The 18,776-nt window shown below is 39.9% G+C and overlaps 2 protein-coding genes across 5 annotated transcripts in view; one reads left to right on the top strand and one right to left on the bottom strand.

Annotated features, from left to right (window-relative positions):
* Positions 1-15,167, bottom strand: part of LOC117735885 (DNA repair protein XRCC4-like) — a 27,997-nt gene extending 12,830 nt beyond the window's left edge. For all 4 annotated transcript variants that reach the window (XR_004609940.1, XM_034540789.1, XM_034540790.1 and 1 more), the window contains exons 1-3: positions 15,040-15,167; positions 10,712-10,853; positions 9,692-9,882 (exon numbers count right to left, since the gene is read on the bottom strand). Coding sequence is in view for 3 of the 4 variants with exons in the window: in XM_034540789.1 (XP_034396680.1) it covers positions 9,692-9,882; positions 10,712-10,853; positions 15,040-15,105 (399 nt within the window). In the remaining variant the exon portion in view is untranslated. The remainder of the gene's footprint in view (positions 1-9,691; positions 9,883-10,711; positions 10,854-15,039) is intronic.
* tmem167a (transmembrane protein 167A) lies at positions 15,136-18,776 on the top strand. Its single transcript, XM_034540792.1, has 4 exons — positions 15,136-15,269; positions 16,456-16,565; positions 17,859-17,893; positions 18,021-18,776. Exons 1-4 carry the CDS (start codon positions 15,267-15,269, stop codon positions 18,089-18,091), a joined length of 219 nt encoding a protein of 72 aa, XP_034396683.1. The 5' UTR covers positions 15,136-15,266; the 3' UTR covers positions 18,092-18,776.

Raw genomic sequence — 18,776 nt, 5'->3', positions numbered from 1 at the left:
TTTGACCCTTGGCTCATATATCCGTCGGCTTCTGTCAATGAGCCGTCATCAGTCTGTCATCAGTTTGTGCTCTCTCGGCGGCTTGGTCGATGTGACGTATCTTCCGCTGCGCAGAGGATTGTGGGTCAGAATGGCCAGAAAAGCATGCTGGCTTGCATACTGCAGAATGCCACCGAATGGACATCCTGGTAATCTTGGCATACTGCATTTGAAATACTCTGTATGTATGCATTCTTAATCTTTTTCCTGGCAGACTAAACAGTTTGGTAGCACTTTACATCTCCCAGCTGCCCCGAGAGTACCAGGGGTAAACTAGAGGGGAAAAAGCTCTACAATCCTTACATAAGCAAAATGTATTTATTTATTGATATATAGATTAGTGGATTAAGGTAATCACGCATTAAAGCAGCTTCCGAACCTGCTTACAGAAAAGAGCATTTGCACCACAACATCATCTGAAGAAGCACTGTAATATAGAGGTGCAACAAATTATTACATCACATTTTCTTTCAAGTGGGAGACCTTTTTCTGTCTGGGGGAAATACAGGATGAATTCAATGGTCACCAGTAAACTATGCAAGTGAGCACACAGTTCCCACCCTGTTCTTCTCGTCTGTGACTTCTTGAAATCACAGAAAGGCTTCAGATGTAATAAAACATTCCTCATTTGGTTATCATTTTGGCAGTAAGTCACAGAGCGGATCTGAGGCATCGCAGCTGGCGACAGAACAATTCTCACGTTTTTTAACATTTAGTCGAAACAATTCCACCATAGCAGTCCCGTTTTGGAGAGGCCAAATAGGACTAAATATACAGCAAACAGCTATAGTTATATACAGATGACCCCAAGGAAACAAAATACTATTTGACCGGGAGTGTGCATCAAAGTTACAAAACCAAACAAATAGCTGACCAGTCTTCGTTTGCTTGTTGCCTTAGAGATTCGCCCACCAAACACACACACACACACACACACACACACACGCACAAACACACAGGCACTGCTCATGATGCACTCGGAAACCAGAAGGTGACGAGGTGCTAAATCTTCTCTGGGCTATGTCGAGGTCGCAGACCAACTGTAATAAAGCCGCCATCTTCAAAAGCTCTCATAAAATACTTCAGCTGGGCCGATGCTGTCCTGGCAGGCCACACAGCTGTTTCCCCTCCACTGGTGAACCTGAACATGTTGAGTGGACATGTGCTTCACAACGCCACCACAGCTCCACTAGCTTAGCCTTATCTTATTATTATTTTCTTTACTCATCTCTTTCTGTCAAATGTTCTTCTCTCTCCTCCTGTTTTTCCAACTCCCTCTCACTTTGTCTCCAAAAATAAAAACTTCTCTGCATTAATGGAAGAAACCAATAGCAATATTATCTCTATTATGTCACATTGCGTAATTTTAGCCACAATAGTGTTTCAAATGCTGATAAGGTGATCCCCCAAATTTGTATCGAAAGTCACCACCAGATAAAAATGTTCTCTTATCAAGTGAAACCTCGTCACCATCTATGAGATGGATGATTTATGGACCATGTCTCCTAACGATCATCTTGCTTTTTCTTTAAGCAGCACCAACAGGTCAGAATTCAAATTCACCTTTTACAACCAAATGCCTGCAAAACTAACGATATTCTTATCAGCTTCAGTTGTACTTTTTGTTGAGAGCTTTAAAATATTATGGTGAACATGGTAAATTGTTCTGACCCACAATGCTGTGCACAGAGGAAGATGCATCACATTGACAGAGCTGCAGAGAGAGCATGTGCATCCTCACATAGTTTTTGAGCACAAGATAAAACAAAACCGGGATTGTTCATCAACATGTTTTACTTTGCACTATAGCTGGATTATTGCAATATCACAGAATCATGCGAGAATCGCAGAAACACATATTACACTAAAGTCCATCCGGTCGGGGTTCAAGTAATGCGTTTGTGTGTGGTAAGCAAGGGCACGGACCAATCAGCGCTCTTTGAGGGGCTACTGGCCGCTACGGGGCTTTGGTGTGTGAGACAACACAGAGAGGCAACTGTTGGTTCAAGACAACAATCCTCCTTAGCTTCTAAAGAGGTTAGTGTAGATGCTGCACACCGTTATATCAGAACTGGAGTGTATTTCTTAATTTAAACAGGAGCAATGATGGAAAATATGTTTTCGCTCTTTGCCCGACTACAGTAAGAGTTTGATTGACAGATGGTTCGTCCAATCATCTGTAGCTTTTTTTAAAGTGCCTGACCTTTTCCAACAAGTTTTCAATAACGGCTTCTCAAATGGTACTGTGTAACGTACCATCTGGTGGCTCAGTGGTCAAAAACTCTATAAAGTGAATTTATAGCTTACTGACTCCCTTAGTGACTCCATTCAGTATAATTCCTCAAAACAATCTGTCTAGATTAGGAGATCACTTTGTAAAAAATCACTTTGAGTAGTGGCATGCTTATTCAGTGCCAGTGCTGCCAGTCTGATCAAAACAAGGAAACCAGTGATTGAACAAAAGTCAACATAATAGGATCGGGACACAGAGGAGACCACCCAAGATCTAAGGAGGATGAGATTCCCAAGAGCTCGTAAAACAACATCAGGATGTCACAGTGATACAGTGCAAGCTCCTCTCAGGGGCTTAGAGGAATTTTGTGTGACACTGAGGCCCATAAGTCATAGGTAAGTTGACATTGGGATTTAGTGTTCGTGAAAGATGGTCCACCAGTAACAAGAAACTAGTAGAGACTGGTGGAGGGAAGATGGCTGATGTTTGGCTCAGTCATAAGTTTGAATGGTGTTTTAAGTCATCATGTCCACTTCAAAGATATTCCAACTGTAACACTATGGTAGGCCACCCATTACTATCTCTATGCACAGATAGGAGGTCATGATAACTGTGAAAGCTTTGATCTTACATCGAACCTCCCTTCCATCTTCTCCTCAAACCGCTCCTCTTTTTACTACCCGTGTCTAAATCCCTGCAGTGCTTCAAAAGGAATTAATTTGGCAATAAATCAGCCATGTGAGAAAAGATAATGTGAAGGCTTTGGACTGACATGCTGAGTACACTAATATGTACACACGTTAAAGAATGCTGTCCTACATTTACTGTACAAGTAGCTCTCCATTATAATGTCAAATTGTGTCTTACTCACTGACATCGTTCGAGACCATAATCTTCCTGACCAGCGTGTTAACATGGTATTACCATCTTAAGACACCAGATACAGAGATCTAAACTGCTGAAAGCACATCCCTTATTTACTGGCTTAACTTTGGAAATGGCACTGCAGCTGCTGTTTATTTCTTCTGCTCCTTCTTTTAAATACCAAAAGGTTGTGTTACTTTCAGGGTTTCTAAGAAGTAAACATTTGAATTCCAGATCACCAAAAGTTTACCTTTAGCGTACTGTGCAACATGGAGAAAGGAAGGATGCACTAATCAAAATATAAATCTGGAAATGTATGCAAGTTTCACACCAAGTTCCTTGTTAAAAGACAGAAAGGGGCTAAAAACCTCCCTTTATTTTCTTGAGCTTCTGTTTCTCCCCTGAGACACAGAGATAACGTTAAAGGTCAGTCTGCACACTGTTGCCAGTCTCTGCCAAGGTGTGGGAGGTCAGACTGTTTGTCTGTGATCCAGGACCCACTGCCACATTTTTCTACTGTGTTACTAAACCAACAAGTAACTGTTAGCTGTTGTTTAAGCTGTTGTTTTCAGCATTAGACATATGGCTTTCAAATTACAGGGTGGGCTAATGTATGACCATTTAAATATGAATGCAGCTAACATTATAGGCCAAGATAGATAGAAGATAGGCCACAGAAAAGGACCTAAAAAGAAATCTACTTTTTGGGATGAGGCATACTGTGAATAAAATCTTCAAAAAGAGACAAAAAAGATTAATTACACCAAAAAAGTGTGAATTACATTTTTTTTGCAGGATTTAGGATAGGTTCATACAACAATACAGCACAGTCTGATGTGTGTGTGTGGTCTGACTGTTTGTGTGTGTGTGTGTGTGTGTGTCTCCACACAGCAAGCCAGACCATAAGGTCAAACCCGTGGAGAAGGGGGGACGTAGGTGTGGAGAACAAAGCCAAAAGAACAGTCTCAGTGAAAAAGATACCATAACACAGTGGAGGCACAGAGGACACAAAGCTTTCCTTATCAGTAGAGACCAAACCCACCATTTATTCCCATGGATCAGAGGACAATAACCCCTATTAATCAATAAATATTAAATCAATATTATAACATAGTTAGCATAATTGTAATTCCAAAATTAAAGATCTCTGGCATATTTATTTATCTCATTTGTTGACAAAACGTCCAGCACATAATACCACCTCTATATTATCAGTATATTTCATATTGGGTCAACATTTCTCTCTTTTTCTATTACAAAATAATTATTGTGTCCAAATGGAACAGGGAAGTAAGTGGGTGAGCACTGCATTATGACAAAGAGACTGTGTTCAAGGTTGGGGAAGGGTGTTCAATATGGTAACTGTGGGCATGGAGCGGAGTTCAGCTTGTCCCGTCAGCTCCCTTGTCGGCTGTGCAGAGGCGTAAGGCCAGATAAAGAGCAGGAAGTGAGGGAGGACAGCACTCACTCCATCCCTGATAACATGAATGTTCCCATAAACATAGGGCATGCTATGGTACAGCACCAGCACAGATAGTGAGGTAGTAAAATATCTTGGCATCTGCCAAGAATAGTGGGTTGCAATATGTTTAAAGCATTAAAAGGGCGACATAATTAGAATTTACTTTCAACCAGAGAGACAAACTACCACAAAAATGCTGCGTTATGGAACTTGCTGGCGGAGACAGCAGGAGAGATGGATCAGTGGAGGTGGATCAGACTCAGCGTTCAGGATAAAAATCGGTCTTCCAGAACTATTACAATTTCCCACACACTTAAAAACAGAACAAATCCCAAACCTGTAACCGTGGATGATTGCAGATTGTATTCTATTTTTTTCTCAAACCACAATAAAAGCATTTCTGCTTCATGGGACTGAATAATTACTCACACTAACGGTGACAGTGGGCATTTTGTGTCTGGGCCTATCAAAACATGGCACTGTTAACAATAACTAATGTGATTTAAAGGATCCCATGTGGGCAGGTGATGCTCTTTGGCATTCGTGTCCGGATACTAGTCATAAATCACATTGTGGAGAGGCCCTATGTTATAATGGTTTCATAGCAAGTCATTTCTTTAATTAGCTGATTGAAAGATTGAACATTTCCTAAATGTCAGGATTTGCTGTTCTTCTCTAATTTATTTAATTGTAAATTGTTTATCTTTGGGATTTTTTACTGTTGGTCAGACAAAACTATTTGAAGCGTAGCTTAAGATACATTGGCTTGATGGTGTTTGGTATAGGACACAAAAATAGAGAAAGAAAATAAGACTTTATTATCTACCACAAATAATGGAGGAAAAGTTGCCAAAAAATATTTAAAAAACACCAAACCGATGAGAATGTAAACAAATATTATAAAAAGAACAACTTGGATGCAGGCAGGGAAGAGAAAAACAGGTCAATGAATGACCACATCAAAAGTAGCTAAAAAGTGTCTATTCATTTAATGTCATCTCTTTATCTGTGTTTAAGTGTACAATTATAAATGATTATGTGCATGATTTACAGATATTATTGTTTATAAATATTGTTGACAAAGGTGGGCTGTGAACATACAAACACACTCAATATGTGAAAGTACATATTGTATCATTTCACACTCAAATCAGAATAAAAAAACATGGACTACTGGTGTCATTTTGCACAGCAGGATTCCCCAGTGATCACAAGTTATATTTGACAAACATAAAACATTGACAATCAGTGTCACGTGCTTCCACCCAGAATCCTGTGGCTTCAGTTACCACAACTGTCAAGAATCAGAGTCTCAATCTCTCTGGATCAAAAGCTGGTCTGACGTAAGAAATGTGTAGCTCTGTAATTTGTACTCAAAGACAGAGTGACATTTTTTGTAATAAAATGTCTGGATGCCTCTGAATAACTGATCAAACATTATTTGTGACCATCACACTGCTTGTCAAAGTGCTACAAACAAAAAGAGAGGCAACACAAGTAACAGCGGATTGATGTCAAATAAAGTACGCCACGCCAAAAACTTAACTACCATAGTTGCATTGTGTAATCAACTTATATCAATGGGCACAATTAGGCCTCCGTTAAAAACACCAAACTGAAAAAAGTGATAACAGGATCTGTTAATTCTACTTAAATGCTCCAAAGTACTCAGAACGTTCGGTGTCTGTATAAGTGTCAGTACTAGAATATTTATTGTTCTACCAATGACATATTGGTATTTAAACACACATTAAGCAAGAGAGCCATGAAAAACACCTGCTTAGTAGCAGTTTAACAACAGATACACACAAATTACATTCATCATTATAACTTCAAGGGTCATAATCATAAAATATTAATGTCAGGTTAAGTTCTCTTTAGTCTCTGGACTCTTTTTCTTCTATTACCAAAGTAAACTTGCCTCATTTGGCACCCTGAAATTATCTGGCTGGGAAAATATGTTCCATTTTTTTAACCTCTGACGTGTTGGAAAATAAAAAGGCAAACAAGGGAGGAGAAGGAGAAGGAGAAGGAGAAGCAGGAGAAGGAGAAGGAGATGAAGGAGGAGAAGAAAAAGAAAAAGAAGAAGAAGAAGAAGAAGAAGAAGAAGAAGGACAAGGGTGGTAGTTAGCACTTAATGCAAATAGCCCTCAGGGATTAAATCTGTGTCTACCACACACATACTGCACAAAAAGAGTTAATGTCTTTAATTTAGAATATAATGGTTTTATTTGGGTTTTATATGGAGTGCACTGATGCACTAAGAGTTACAATAATTAAGGCATCAGAAATGCATCGTGAATTATTGTCAATATCAATGAACTATCATTCCATTAAAGAAGCTTTGATCCACCAATGTTACTAGTAGGGATGTCCCCAGTAGTATCTCTACGGCCATATTAGTAAAACTAATAAATCATAGTACAACTTACAATAATAATCAAACTGAGCTACATTTTGGGAAATATTGTGTGTGTGTGTGTTTATGCATTTGAAATGGAGTGCATCAAAAAACATGACTAAAGGTGTGTTCTTTAAAATATCCATAACTTATTTTCTTGATATCATAATTTCATTATTGAAGTATGAGATGTAGTTATAGCTACCGTTTCGTCAAGAATGTCAAAGGCCTGGCCACCTCATTTAAGACCAACAGTATCTCCACACATGTCCAACCACAAAGACATGAACATGTGTATACACAACCCTCACTCAGACACAAAAAAAAAGCCTGGGGGAGTAGGAGAAAGAAAAGAAAAAGCTCTAATCTACTGTTGTCTAACATTGTTAGATGGGGACGGCCCTATCCATAAATCAAGGGTTTATGGTCTCTGCAGTGTTCCTAACCCCCTGGCCTTCTCCCTCTGGTCTCCTCTACCTGCAGCAGCCCCGGGACCAAAAGCTCCCCGGAGGCAACAGCATGCTCTCACAGTTTGGAAGAACAACGTCAAAATCCACTGAAAGCCCCGAGAACTGATCAAACCTGCCGCTCACTGTGAACTATGTAAGAGTTGCCTTAGCACAGCAATACAATACTTTTATCTTGAGAACTGATTGTTTACAAGAACGCAAACTAGCTCCACCTTGCCATTTCCCAAACCAACAATCAACAAACCTTTTCCCCCAAGCGTTTATGAGCTGTGGTTGTTAGACAACTGACTTATATTATATTGACTGAATGATTCCTATCTCTGGCTTTTCAGTGGCCCGAAGGCCACCAAGCCATTCTAATTCTGCTTTAATGTGGGTACACTATAATGCCTATCTTTTTAACAGCCCCCTGTAAAGAATAAGACTTCCTTTCTATTTTGTTGTATGTCGTTAGATGCGTTTATCCTCAGGGAACAGCGACAAGGGGGAAGTGCATGCTGTGGAATCAAGAGTGATCTACTGAGAGATCTGCACAATGAACTCTCTAAAAAATTGATCTTCAACAACAGATTCCTCAATACTTTTGTTGCTACCCCATACCCAGTTAGAGTACTGAACCAAATGTGGTATAGCGAACTCATTAACTATGTGTGATGTGCGCCTGAACAATGATACAGAGCACCCAAAATCCATTCCTGTGAGTACTACAGAGCCGCAGCAGTCTCAGAGCTGCTGCTGGAATTATTTAAACTGGGTGGTGTTGGTGGAGGCTAATTTCGTTAGCCTCCACCAACAGGGACCAACATTAAGTTAACAATGTTGGTCCCTGTTGTCCCGTTAACAGGGACCAACATTAAGTTCATCTTTGGTCCCAACGATCACAAGGTAAACAGCAGATAGATTACATTTACATTACAAAGCTAACTACAGACTACAATCTCCAACCTTCCCTTCTTCTCTATGATAAAAATAATCCGGCACATCTTGTCTCAAAGCAATGCAGAAAAGCTGGTTCACACGCGTTTGTTACTTCCAGACAAGATTACTGCAACTCCTTATTATCAGGCTGCCCTAATAAGTCTCTTAAGTCCCTCCAGTTGATCCAGAATGATGCAGCTCGTGTACTCACAAAAACTAAGAAAAGAGATCACATTACTCCTGTATTAGCTGCTCTGCACTGGCTCCCTGTAAAATCAAGAATCACATTTAAAATTCTTCTCCTCACCTACAAAGCCTTGATTGGTGATGCACCATCATATCTTAAGGAGCTCGTAGTATCATATTGCCCCACTAGAGAGCTGCGCTCACTAAATGCGGGGCTACTTGTGGTTCCTAGAGTCTTAATAAGTAGGATGGGAGCCAGAGCCTTCAGTTATCACAATTATCTTCTGTGGAACCAGTCACCACATTTAAGAGTAGACTTAAGACTTTCCTGTTTGGTAGCGCTTATAGTTAGGGCCGAATCAGGTTTGCCCTGGTCCAGCCCCTAGATATGCTGCTATAGGCCTTGACTGCTGGGGGACATCTTAGGATACACTGAGCTCCTCTCTCATCTTCTCTGTCTCCCTTTGTATTAATTCATGTCCCATTAATGTACGTTACTAACTTGGCTTCTTCTCTAGAGTCTTTTTGCTTTCACACTTCACAGGCTTACATGGATCATGTTATATCTGGACCGTGGTCATGCCTCCTGCCATGGCCCTGCTGACACCCACTGCTACAATCATTATAATTATTACATTATATCCACTGCTGCTGTTATTATTAATAGTCAGAATGTTTCTATCATTAATCTGCTTACTACTCTCAATATATGAATCGTTTATATCATATGCATTGAATGTGTTGAAACTCTATGATGTTTTTCATTCTGTACACATGACATATATTGCACCTTTGTCCATCCTGGGAGAGGGATCCTCTTAAAGGCGCCTTATAAAATAAATGTATTATTATGTTGTATGGTTTCTTCTTTTTTTCTTTCCCCGTTAAAGTTTTTTGGGGGGAGATTTTCCTCAACCGATGTCGTATGTAGACAGATTGTAAAGCACTCTGAGGCAAATTTGTGATTTTGGGCTCTACTAAATACATTTTATTTACTCTAATCTAAATTAGCCTCATTGCAATAACAGTCCAATTTACAAAGACCTTGGCGCGGGTCAGATTGCTGTTGTAAGTGATGTGCTATTCTTTTTAAAAATCTAACCAAAGCTTTTGCTCACCGACATGTCATTGCAGATCTTCTGATATGAGAGATGACATCGATCTGGAGAGAAGAGGAAAGAATAGACCCCCATGTCGCCTCCTCTCCTTTCTCCTTCACCTCCTGTTAGTGCTTGGAAAAGATCCTCAACATATCTTTCCCTTGTGGCCCCCACATTGTTGGCTTCCCTTGTCACCTCATCTTCTGAAACTGGACACAAGGAATGCATTTATATAATTGTTGCATCATGTTAAAGTTGTACAGTTGAGAGAAGGGCAAAGAGGTGATGGCAGACTGCAGAGAAAAACATTAATTATGTTGCATGTGAAAGCGGATTCAAAAGGAAGCATGCACAGAAACCAAGGGGAATGTCGTCACCTGTTGCACAGCTGCTCATAGGGGGCTGAGGGTCTCAATTAACACATCAAACACCAAAACACTGACGACCCAGAAGCCCACACATAGCTCTACAACCCCATCTCTGCCTGTCAATTCTGCAGATGGACAGCAATAGAAAACTAGGGAGCAGTTATGTTCCAGGTGTCCTTCCAGAGAAAATGTACTCATGTGTATTTGTAACCAACCAACCAACCAACCAACCACACACACACACACACACACACACACACACACACACACACACACACACACACACACACACACACACACAGACAAGCCTTGTAGAGTTTAATCTACTTTCTACACCTGTAAGCTGCAGCACAAGAGAGAAAAGATGGGGGGGGGGGGGGGGTAAAGAAACAAGTTCACTGCTGTCCCTCTGGTTTAAGGACCAACAGTTTCAATATTGTGAGATGGGGTCAGCCAGGTGCATACACAGTTTGGATGGTCTGCTGAATGGTAAACCTGGTGACAATGCAGTCTAGTCAATGGCCAAAGGATTTCATTATTTGCAGATCACATAAGATAAGAAAAGTGTGGGTTCAGTCATGACAAAAGTGGGAGACTTTAACGTTGTGAATCATTTGAGTGGTCACCGATTTGGTATGTATTTTTGTGTTTGCATATCTGAAGTCTTTACCCTCTCCGATCCATGCTGAGCTGCCATCAGTGAGAGCTAATGTGAATCCAGCCCCCAGGTCTAAGGCCCAGTCCACTCGCAGGAAGTAAGGGGTGCCTGGATCAGTAGCTACAGTAATCTGTCGGACTGTACCACTCATGACCTGCAAAAAAAGATAGGAATCAAGAATTTTATAAGAGTGCCTTTCTGATTCATTTTCAACAATGGACTCATTGAATTGTGTTTAAGATAGTTTGTAGGCCTTCTGTTTGTATTTGATCCTTGGACCTCCTTCAAAGACCGCTCTCGTAACAATCCATTTTTATGTTGTACAGTTGTGTGTTCCAGTTGCATTAATGAGCCTCATTGTCTACTTCTTGGATTTTGTAATGTCTTTTAGTGTGTGTGTGTGTGTGTGTGTGTGTGTGTGTCTTTAAAAAGGGTGTCTCTCTGAGTTTTTATGTGGGCTCACTGACCACCAGCCATGTAATTACACGCTGTGAACGATAAATTGGAGAATCTTCCCCAAAACACCCAGTTGTTGTCTGACTTAAGTCAACGTGTACATTTATCCATCTACAGTTCTTATATTTCTTTAAGTGAGTCTGAACATCCTTGCTAAACTAAATCTCATGAGTATGCGAATAATTAAGAATCAAGTCTGGAAACACCCACTAGAGAGTAGATTAAGCTCAATTAGACTCACAAAGATTTGTAACATTTTAAAACGTCATGTTACACTGGAGATAAAAGATTAACTAAGATTCTGCAGCTGCGTGGACTATTTTTTCCATCTCAAAATTATTGATATCTTTGTGAATAGCTTTGGAGATACATCACATTTACACAAGAGCCATCATATTTAAAAATCTACAGCAATGACCAATGACAGCCCTTCATGCCATGCATTCAATCACATGTAAGGGATTCCCTTGATGGAAGTGAAGAAAAGAACTGTTGCTACAGCCTGACACATCTCAAGCTAATTCATCCATGGACATGCCAATGCACAATGGGCAAAGCAAACACTGTGGGATCCATGCGTTTAGACATACTTCACACTGTAAAACTAAATAATTATTTGCCAATACAACACTGCTCAATGAGTGTGCTGAGCAAGCTTGTTTGATAATGTCACCGTGCCCTCGGGCTAATTGATTCACTGCTGCAGTTAAAGTTAAGTCTCCTGCCAAAGGAGCAGCCTATGTTCCACAGATCAGTTACAAACGATGTCGATCTCAGGATTAATATGATCCATCAGATTGTCCATGTTATGTCCTCTGGGTGAATGGGCAACACATTGTTCTTGTTTTGTTTTTTCTTGAGAAACTTTTACTTGATTACGGATGTCCAGTCCAGAACATGTGATTACTGCTTCCACGTGAAGTGAGAGGTGAGTTGGACATCTTCCCTGCTTAACTACAGGGCAACATGTATGGAGGGAAAAGGACAGCTAAATTGGCAGTTAGCCAAGCTGGACATGTTTGAAAAAATGAAAATGAGCGCCTTTGGACACTGTGCTATAAGTTAGGACGTGACAGCACTTTTTTTTTGGTGTTCTTCTTCTGCGTCCCTGCCATATACACTGACAGAGCAGGTGGTCATGGTGATTCAAAATGAGACATACAGCAGAGATTTGACACGTGACACACCAATGCATACACATGTGAACATGCACAAAGAACCTTGCAGCAGAATAAAGTTGACCCTTTGTGCTTCACGAAGGGGTGTGGCCGAACGAAACGAGATGAGGGAGCTGAAGGGTTCAACTTTAACCTCATAAAGTGAGCCCAGCTACTCATTAGTTACTGTAACATCTGTTGTGCAGGGGCAATGACCCTGTGGTAATGACAGAAGGACACTCCAATTAAATAAACAGCGCTGTCTTTCAGGAATGGAGAGCTGCGTGAAACCTTCAAAGTCAAAAACACAAAGTCTTCCTGTTCAGTTACTCGATTGACGGACACGATTACTAGAATGCTTAAATCATCAACCAAAGCCTACAGCTTTGACACTGCACCCTTATCCTCTTCTCTTGCTCCCTCTATAATTTCTTTGCTCAACCTTTTCATTGTCATTTCTTCAGCATTGCCGCATGTGAAAGACTGCAAGCCATAACTGTGCAGGAAGTACCAGAAAATGAGTCTCAAAGAGCCTCTAATTATGCATCTTGTGTCTTAAATGAGGAGCTCATATAGAGTCGAAAATAGCCACGCCACTTAACCGTCTCTTTAATGGGTCCGGACAAGTAAGCCAGCCCTCTCACTGTACTTTCACTGGACTTTCCTTTCATGCTTTCTCCAATACAACATTTTCAGGATGAAAATCTTGTCTTGTGCAAGTCTTGTGTGTAAAATTGGGTGAAACAATGATGAGAGAACAGCAGCTAACAACAAAAGCACTCCTGCTGGCAGCATAATTCAACTAAAGTTATAAAAGGTCCTGCGAGGAGACATAATCCTTGTACAGAGAAAATTAATGCTGGATAGTCTAGTGCAATAATTCATAATTTCCACAATTTAAAATTCTATATAAACCACACAAAGAACAAACATTACTTCAGTCAATAACACATTTCAAAACGAGAAACTGTACTACTGGTTGTTTGTAATAAAACAGCAATAAGGCACAATCAAACAGCGAACAGTGTCAACCCTTGAAGAGATGACTAAACACCAAACTTTTTGAACAAACATACATTGCTAGACTGCAAGGGTTGTCACCCAGACCTCAGCTCTTTCTTATAATGTTGTATACATATTCATTTTAATATCTCCAATATTCACATAGGAATAAGTTATGTGTGAAAACGTAAGCCCTGCTTTGTCAGAGTTAAGGAAATGCTCAGTGAAGATTATGGTTGTTTAAAAGTATAGAGACCAAGGCGCAATACAACCTGTGATAGCACAACATTTGGTGCGTAATTAGCCTTCCCATCTGCTCTGAAGTTTGCCATGGTCATATTTTCTTTGAGGGTCAAAACTGCAAAGAACCCATGTGACCATTGTCACTGTAATATTTACAGAATCACTTTCCCTAAAATCCCAACTCAAAACAAACATCTACCATTGCGTGAAGAATCTTTTACTCTTGGCATCTAATAATTAATGTTATTCTTTCGAGTTTGACCTGATGTTTAACCTCATAACCTTGTAATACAGATATAGGGCAGACTAGTGCTACATCAAGCCTTGATTTGACTGCAGTAATCAGGCATGTACTTTTCTGTAACACTTGGTCGGTGCACTCTAAAACTTAAATCACATTTAGAGGAATGTGAGTCTGTTTAAAGTAACCCTGTTCATCTTTTGCTGTCAGAGACCAGTCTTCATTCGGAGAATTCGCTTATTCACTCTTGAAGTGAAAAATACAAAACATTATTTACAATCTGACCGATTTCCTCTCACATGAAAAGGATCTCCAGGAGTGTCTGTGAAGGAAGGGTTGATGGGGATTTATGAAACATGGGTTCAATGCAATCACGATGATGCGGTGGCTGGTTGGAGGGAGGGGACTTAATTGTATAAACTCTCAGGGAAAAGTGAACCACACAGTCACACATCACCAAAAACGAGGGTAGGGTCTTTTATGTTCCTATAAATACCAGACCAATTTCTCTATATGTTTAATAATATTAATAATTATGTATTTGTATTTGTAAAGCACCCATCCAAACAAGGTTACAAAATGCTTCACGAAATACAAAGGATTATTTTTACTATTGAGAAATCGAAAAATAAATACATGCTATTTTTTTATGTCTGCCTGTAAAACACTTTGCTGCTCTTTTTAATGTGTGTACTATAAATAAAATGTGTTATTATCACACAAGATATGTTTATAGATTAAACCTTCATTGCACTGCATGCGACTAATATCCAACAATCTATCGTTAAGTATTACAATTGCACAAAAAAATAGAATTTTCTACAAAACGTGGTGTTTGTTGTCTAATCTAAGAGCTCTCAGATCTGGCGAAAGCCAGGCGTTTCCCATCATGCATTAAGTCATGCAGTTGGTGAAGAGCAGCGGCGGCGCCTGGCTCTCGTGAGGTTATCGTTGCCCACATGTGCATGACGTCATACCAAGTCGGGATCCAGTCGGACACAAATCTCGATTCTGCGCAGGACTGGCTCATCTCGAACGAGACAGCATGTGCAGCCTAATATGTTCCCACTAACTGTATCAACAGTACACCGTGGAAGAACAAAGTAAAGTAATACCCTCGGTAACGTCACAGATAATGTGCCCTCGACGTCAAGGCTCCGAGTTTTAACGTGCTCTAACAAACAGAATACATTCACTAATGTATTAAAACACTTAACGTACATGTCTCCTAAAATACTTACGGTACTGTATGGGCTAACTAGTGCGACGTCCAAACGAGGGCATTTTGTATGAAACTCCCAGTTCATGTTTTTTTGACAGAAATGGCAACTTTCAACTGCTGTGTTATCAACCAATCAGCAAACGAGATTTGCAGCACAGGACGTGTCGCGGTACGTAAACCTCTGTGGTTACGTTACGTACGTCCAAGAAAGCAGGAAGTGTGATGTGGCTTTGACTCACAACAAAAATGGTAAGCTTGTTTTATACATTAAGTGCTCCTGCTCTTTTTACAAAGTGTTTTAAGCGTGATCTACAACACGATATCTACGTGTATTCTGTGTCAGAAAGAGACGGCGACGGACACTCGCGCTAACATCCGGTGTTAAGCAGGACTGATATACAATGCTAAACCAGCCCGCTAGCGTTGGCTAGCTAAACGATGCTAAAAGTTGAGCAAATCAATCCACCACATGTATGTTTCTGTTCTTAAATATAATTAGAATATATTTACATCACGCGCGATTCGACCGTGTGCTCGTGCGAGTTGTGTGATAAATAAAGTCCTAAACTATCACGAGTTGATGGAAATGTTGGATGTTCGTATCGCTGTGTTTTGAGGCGAGTGCCACGTAGTTGCACTTAGTTCAGGGAGCATGCGTTTGTATGTTTGGCTCTGTTGCATATTATTGATTAATTGGCGTTACAAGGTTGTAGTTTATAAAGTGGTAAGAACGGGAATAATATAAGCACATTTTTAAATTTGATTTCTTCCCTGAATATGTTATTAAAATGACATTTTAATGAAGAGCAGACCATTTTTTTTAAACTTTCTTCTTGAAACTAATTGTGTAACGTTAACGTAAGCAAAACAAACAACGGCCAGGGAAGATGGATAACATAAGTAATATCCTTTATACAACGTACAAAATAAAAAATGCATACGTTGAATTCAATATGGTTATAATGTATGCATTTCGCTAACAATCCGATCGTCTTAATAGTATTGTACACATTTTGATGTTGGTGAACAATGATTTTATTGTCATCCTCATTGAGAATCGCTCACCATGTCAGGAGCATCAACACACAGGTGGTGAAAAGCTGGACAATTTAAATACACAAAAACAAACATGAAATAGTTAATCTACTGTTGAGTCTGATGTGTTTTCAGTGTCACTAAAATAAGATGCATAGCTCAAAGCAGCCTTGTGTTGCAATTTTGACACATTGCAGTATGATATTTAGATTGTTCTTTAATAATCCTTTATTAATCCATATCTTTTAGGTTGGTGGTTGATCTTGAAAAATTGTATAAAGGATAATCGAAATTAACGAAAGTGAAGTTAGTGTCTCGAATGTATATGACTTAGACTGTTGCTGGTAAGGTGCGCTAGGTTGTGTCTGTACTAAATATATCATTCTCTTTCATATTGCAGTCAGCCATTTTCAACTTCCAGTCACTGTTAACAGTGATTCTCCTCCTGATCTGCACATGTGCCTACATCAGAGCGCTGGCTCCCAGCCTGCTAGACAAGAATAAAACCGGGTAAGATCGGATACTTTACAATGAAGCTGCCATTGAAGTCTTCCCAGTGATTAATTGACCCTTTCAAGACCTGTTTGCCTCTTTGAATGGGACACCATGTTATATCAAACTGCATAATCAAATCATTAGTATTAATAATACACTCATCTGAGTCTAAACCAGAAAAGCCTAATGATATAGCCCCTCTCCTTGTAGTCAGTGCTTGCTACTATGCAGTGATAAAGCAATCTTAAGACAAATGGTTTGTGTTTAATCCATTACATTCTGCTTTCAACCGTTGATTCCAAATAGTTCACTTCTGTATTTCAACTTATATGAGAGCTGTTTGTTTTCGTTCTGTGGTTTAAAAAAAACAAATTTTCCAACAAGAATCAGTGCATTTAGAATCAGAATAGAGTGTGCATGTATAGTAAGAAGCTCCTCATTGAGGCATGTGAACTAGCAGAAGGCCTAAATATTCATCATCACTGGATCATTATTATTCTTGGATTACAAACTCCATGATTCACTTGTAATATGTCTGGCACAGCCCAGAAACAGCCAGACGTACTCTCTCACACTTTCTTGCACACGTACATCATTGGAGCAGGGAGGGGCGTTTTCTTCAGAGACTGAGTGGCATTTGGGATTAATTTAATAGTTTTCCTTCATATTTGATTTGTTGACTTAAGGCATGAGCTGCTATTAGTGCAGATGTTGTGCCACACATTCAAATGATTCTTGTGTGGCAGGGATAGGGGAGAATTTATGTTTTGTACAGACTAAAACACATTTGTACATTATTTAAAAATATTTTTTTTCATAAACTTTAGAAAATGCTTTAAACTTTAAAACCTGGGTTATCCTAAGTCAATAAAAAATATTTCACAATTGGATGCTGGCGCCATCTAGTCAGTTTAAAAATTGGATGAATGTTGGCTTTTAAACATGTACACTTGCAGACACTCGCACCTTCAAACAGGCTGACGCGCACATCAGAAAAGTGAAGGCCTGGAATGCCACATTTGCCTCAGCTGTCACTAGAGATAATACGACTCACCTGTTGTCCCTCTCTTCCAATAGTTACACCCCTTACATGGAAGGGATGTCCGATGGCTGCCTGGGTTTTGTAGCGATGTGCTTGCAGTCCTCTTGTAAAGTTATGACCGGAATCTCAGTTACTGTAGCTCCGACCGTAACATATCAACATTAAACCCAGCTTCTTTTCCTCTTTTAACATCACCACAATTGAATCCTTTGTGTTTTTGGCAATTATTCCTGCTTCTAATTTTTCAAAATAATTTGATCTTTTAGGATTCTTGGAATTTTCTGGAAGTGTGCCAGAATAGGTAAGCCTATGTTTGCCCCCAATTTAATAAACATTTTTTTTACATTTGAGTATTTCTTTTCTTCTTATATCAATGAAATGTGGCGAAACAATGTAGCCTTGAACTTTGCGCTATACATTTTTCCCAGGTGAGCGGAAGAGTCCCTGGGTGGCTTGCTGCTGCGTCGTCATGGCTTTTAGTATACTGTTTCAACAGTAGCGGACCGAAGAAAACCGTGAATGGAAACATTGGGGAAAAGAACGGACAACAAGGCATGAACAGTACAATCCTCGAAGCACAACAGGACCTCCAGTGGTTGTCATTTAGATAATGTAAAAATGGAGACCTGTCACCACTCGCCGTAGCCACGGAGAGAGAAAATGTGTCAGGGGGAGGGATGAGCTGATAGCCCCGGAGTGTGTCTAGATCCCTCCACGGACTTCAGGGTCTGTCCTTGTGTTTGCTTATGTGGAATGTTTACTCCAGATGTGTGTGGGGGTGGGGTTTTTTCTGTTATCTGCCATTTAGTTTAAAAGGCAGAAGTCACAATCTTGGTGGGATCAAAATTGTACATTGTTTGTCCAAACATTTCAAGCTGATGTGTTTTTCCCCTGCGTGTTTGTCACGGTTGCATCAACCAGTTTGAAATTCTCCGCAAAAAGAACCTTCATAACTCATGTGATTCACATGGAGGCGTATATTTGTAAACTGAGTTACGAGGTGTGACTTTAAATCATCCTCACACCTTCTCTGTTGTATCTACAGATAATGATATTCCACAGCAAACAACATGGTAGAGTAGCTCTCCAGATGGCTAATTGTCCTGCATATTTGCCTCCAAAGAGCTACAAAGATTTTAAAGTCAGTCAGTTTGCTCCTATTTATTAAAGAACCTTTTTGGAAA

This window comes from Cyclopterus lumpus, chromosome 9 (assembly GCF_009769545.1).
Source record: "Cyclopterus lumpus isolate fCycLum1 chromosome 9, fCycLum1.pri, whole genome shotgun sequence".
In the NCBI taxonomy this organism is placed as follows: Eukaryota; Metazoa; Chordata; class Actinopteri; order Perciformes; family Cyclopteridae; genus Cyclopterus; species Cyclopterus lumpus.
The sequence above is the reverse complement of the archived record's forward strand: the minus strand, read 5'-3'. Positions and strand labels throughout refer to the sequence as shown.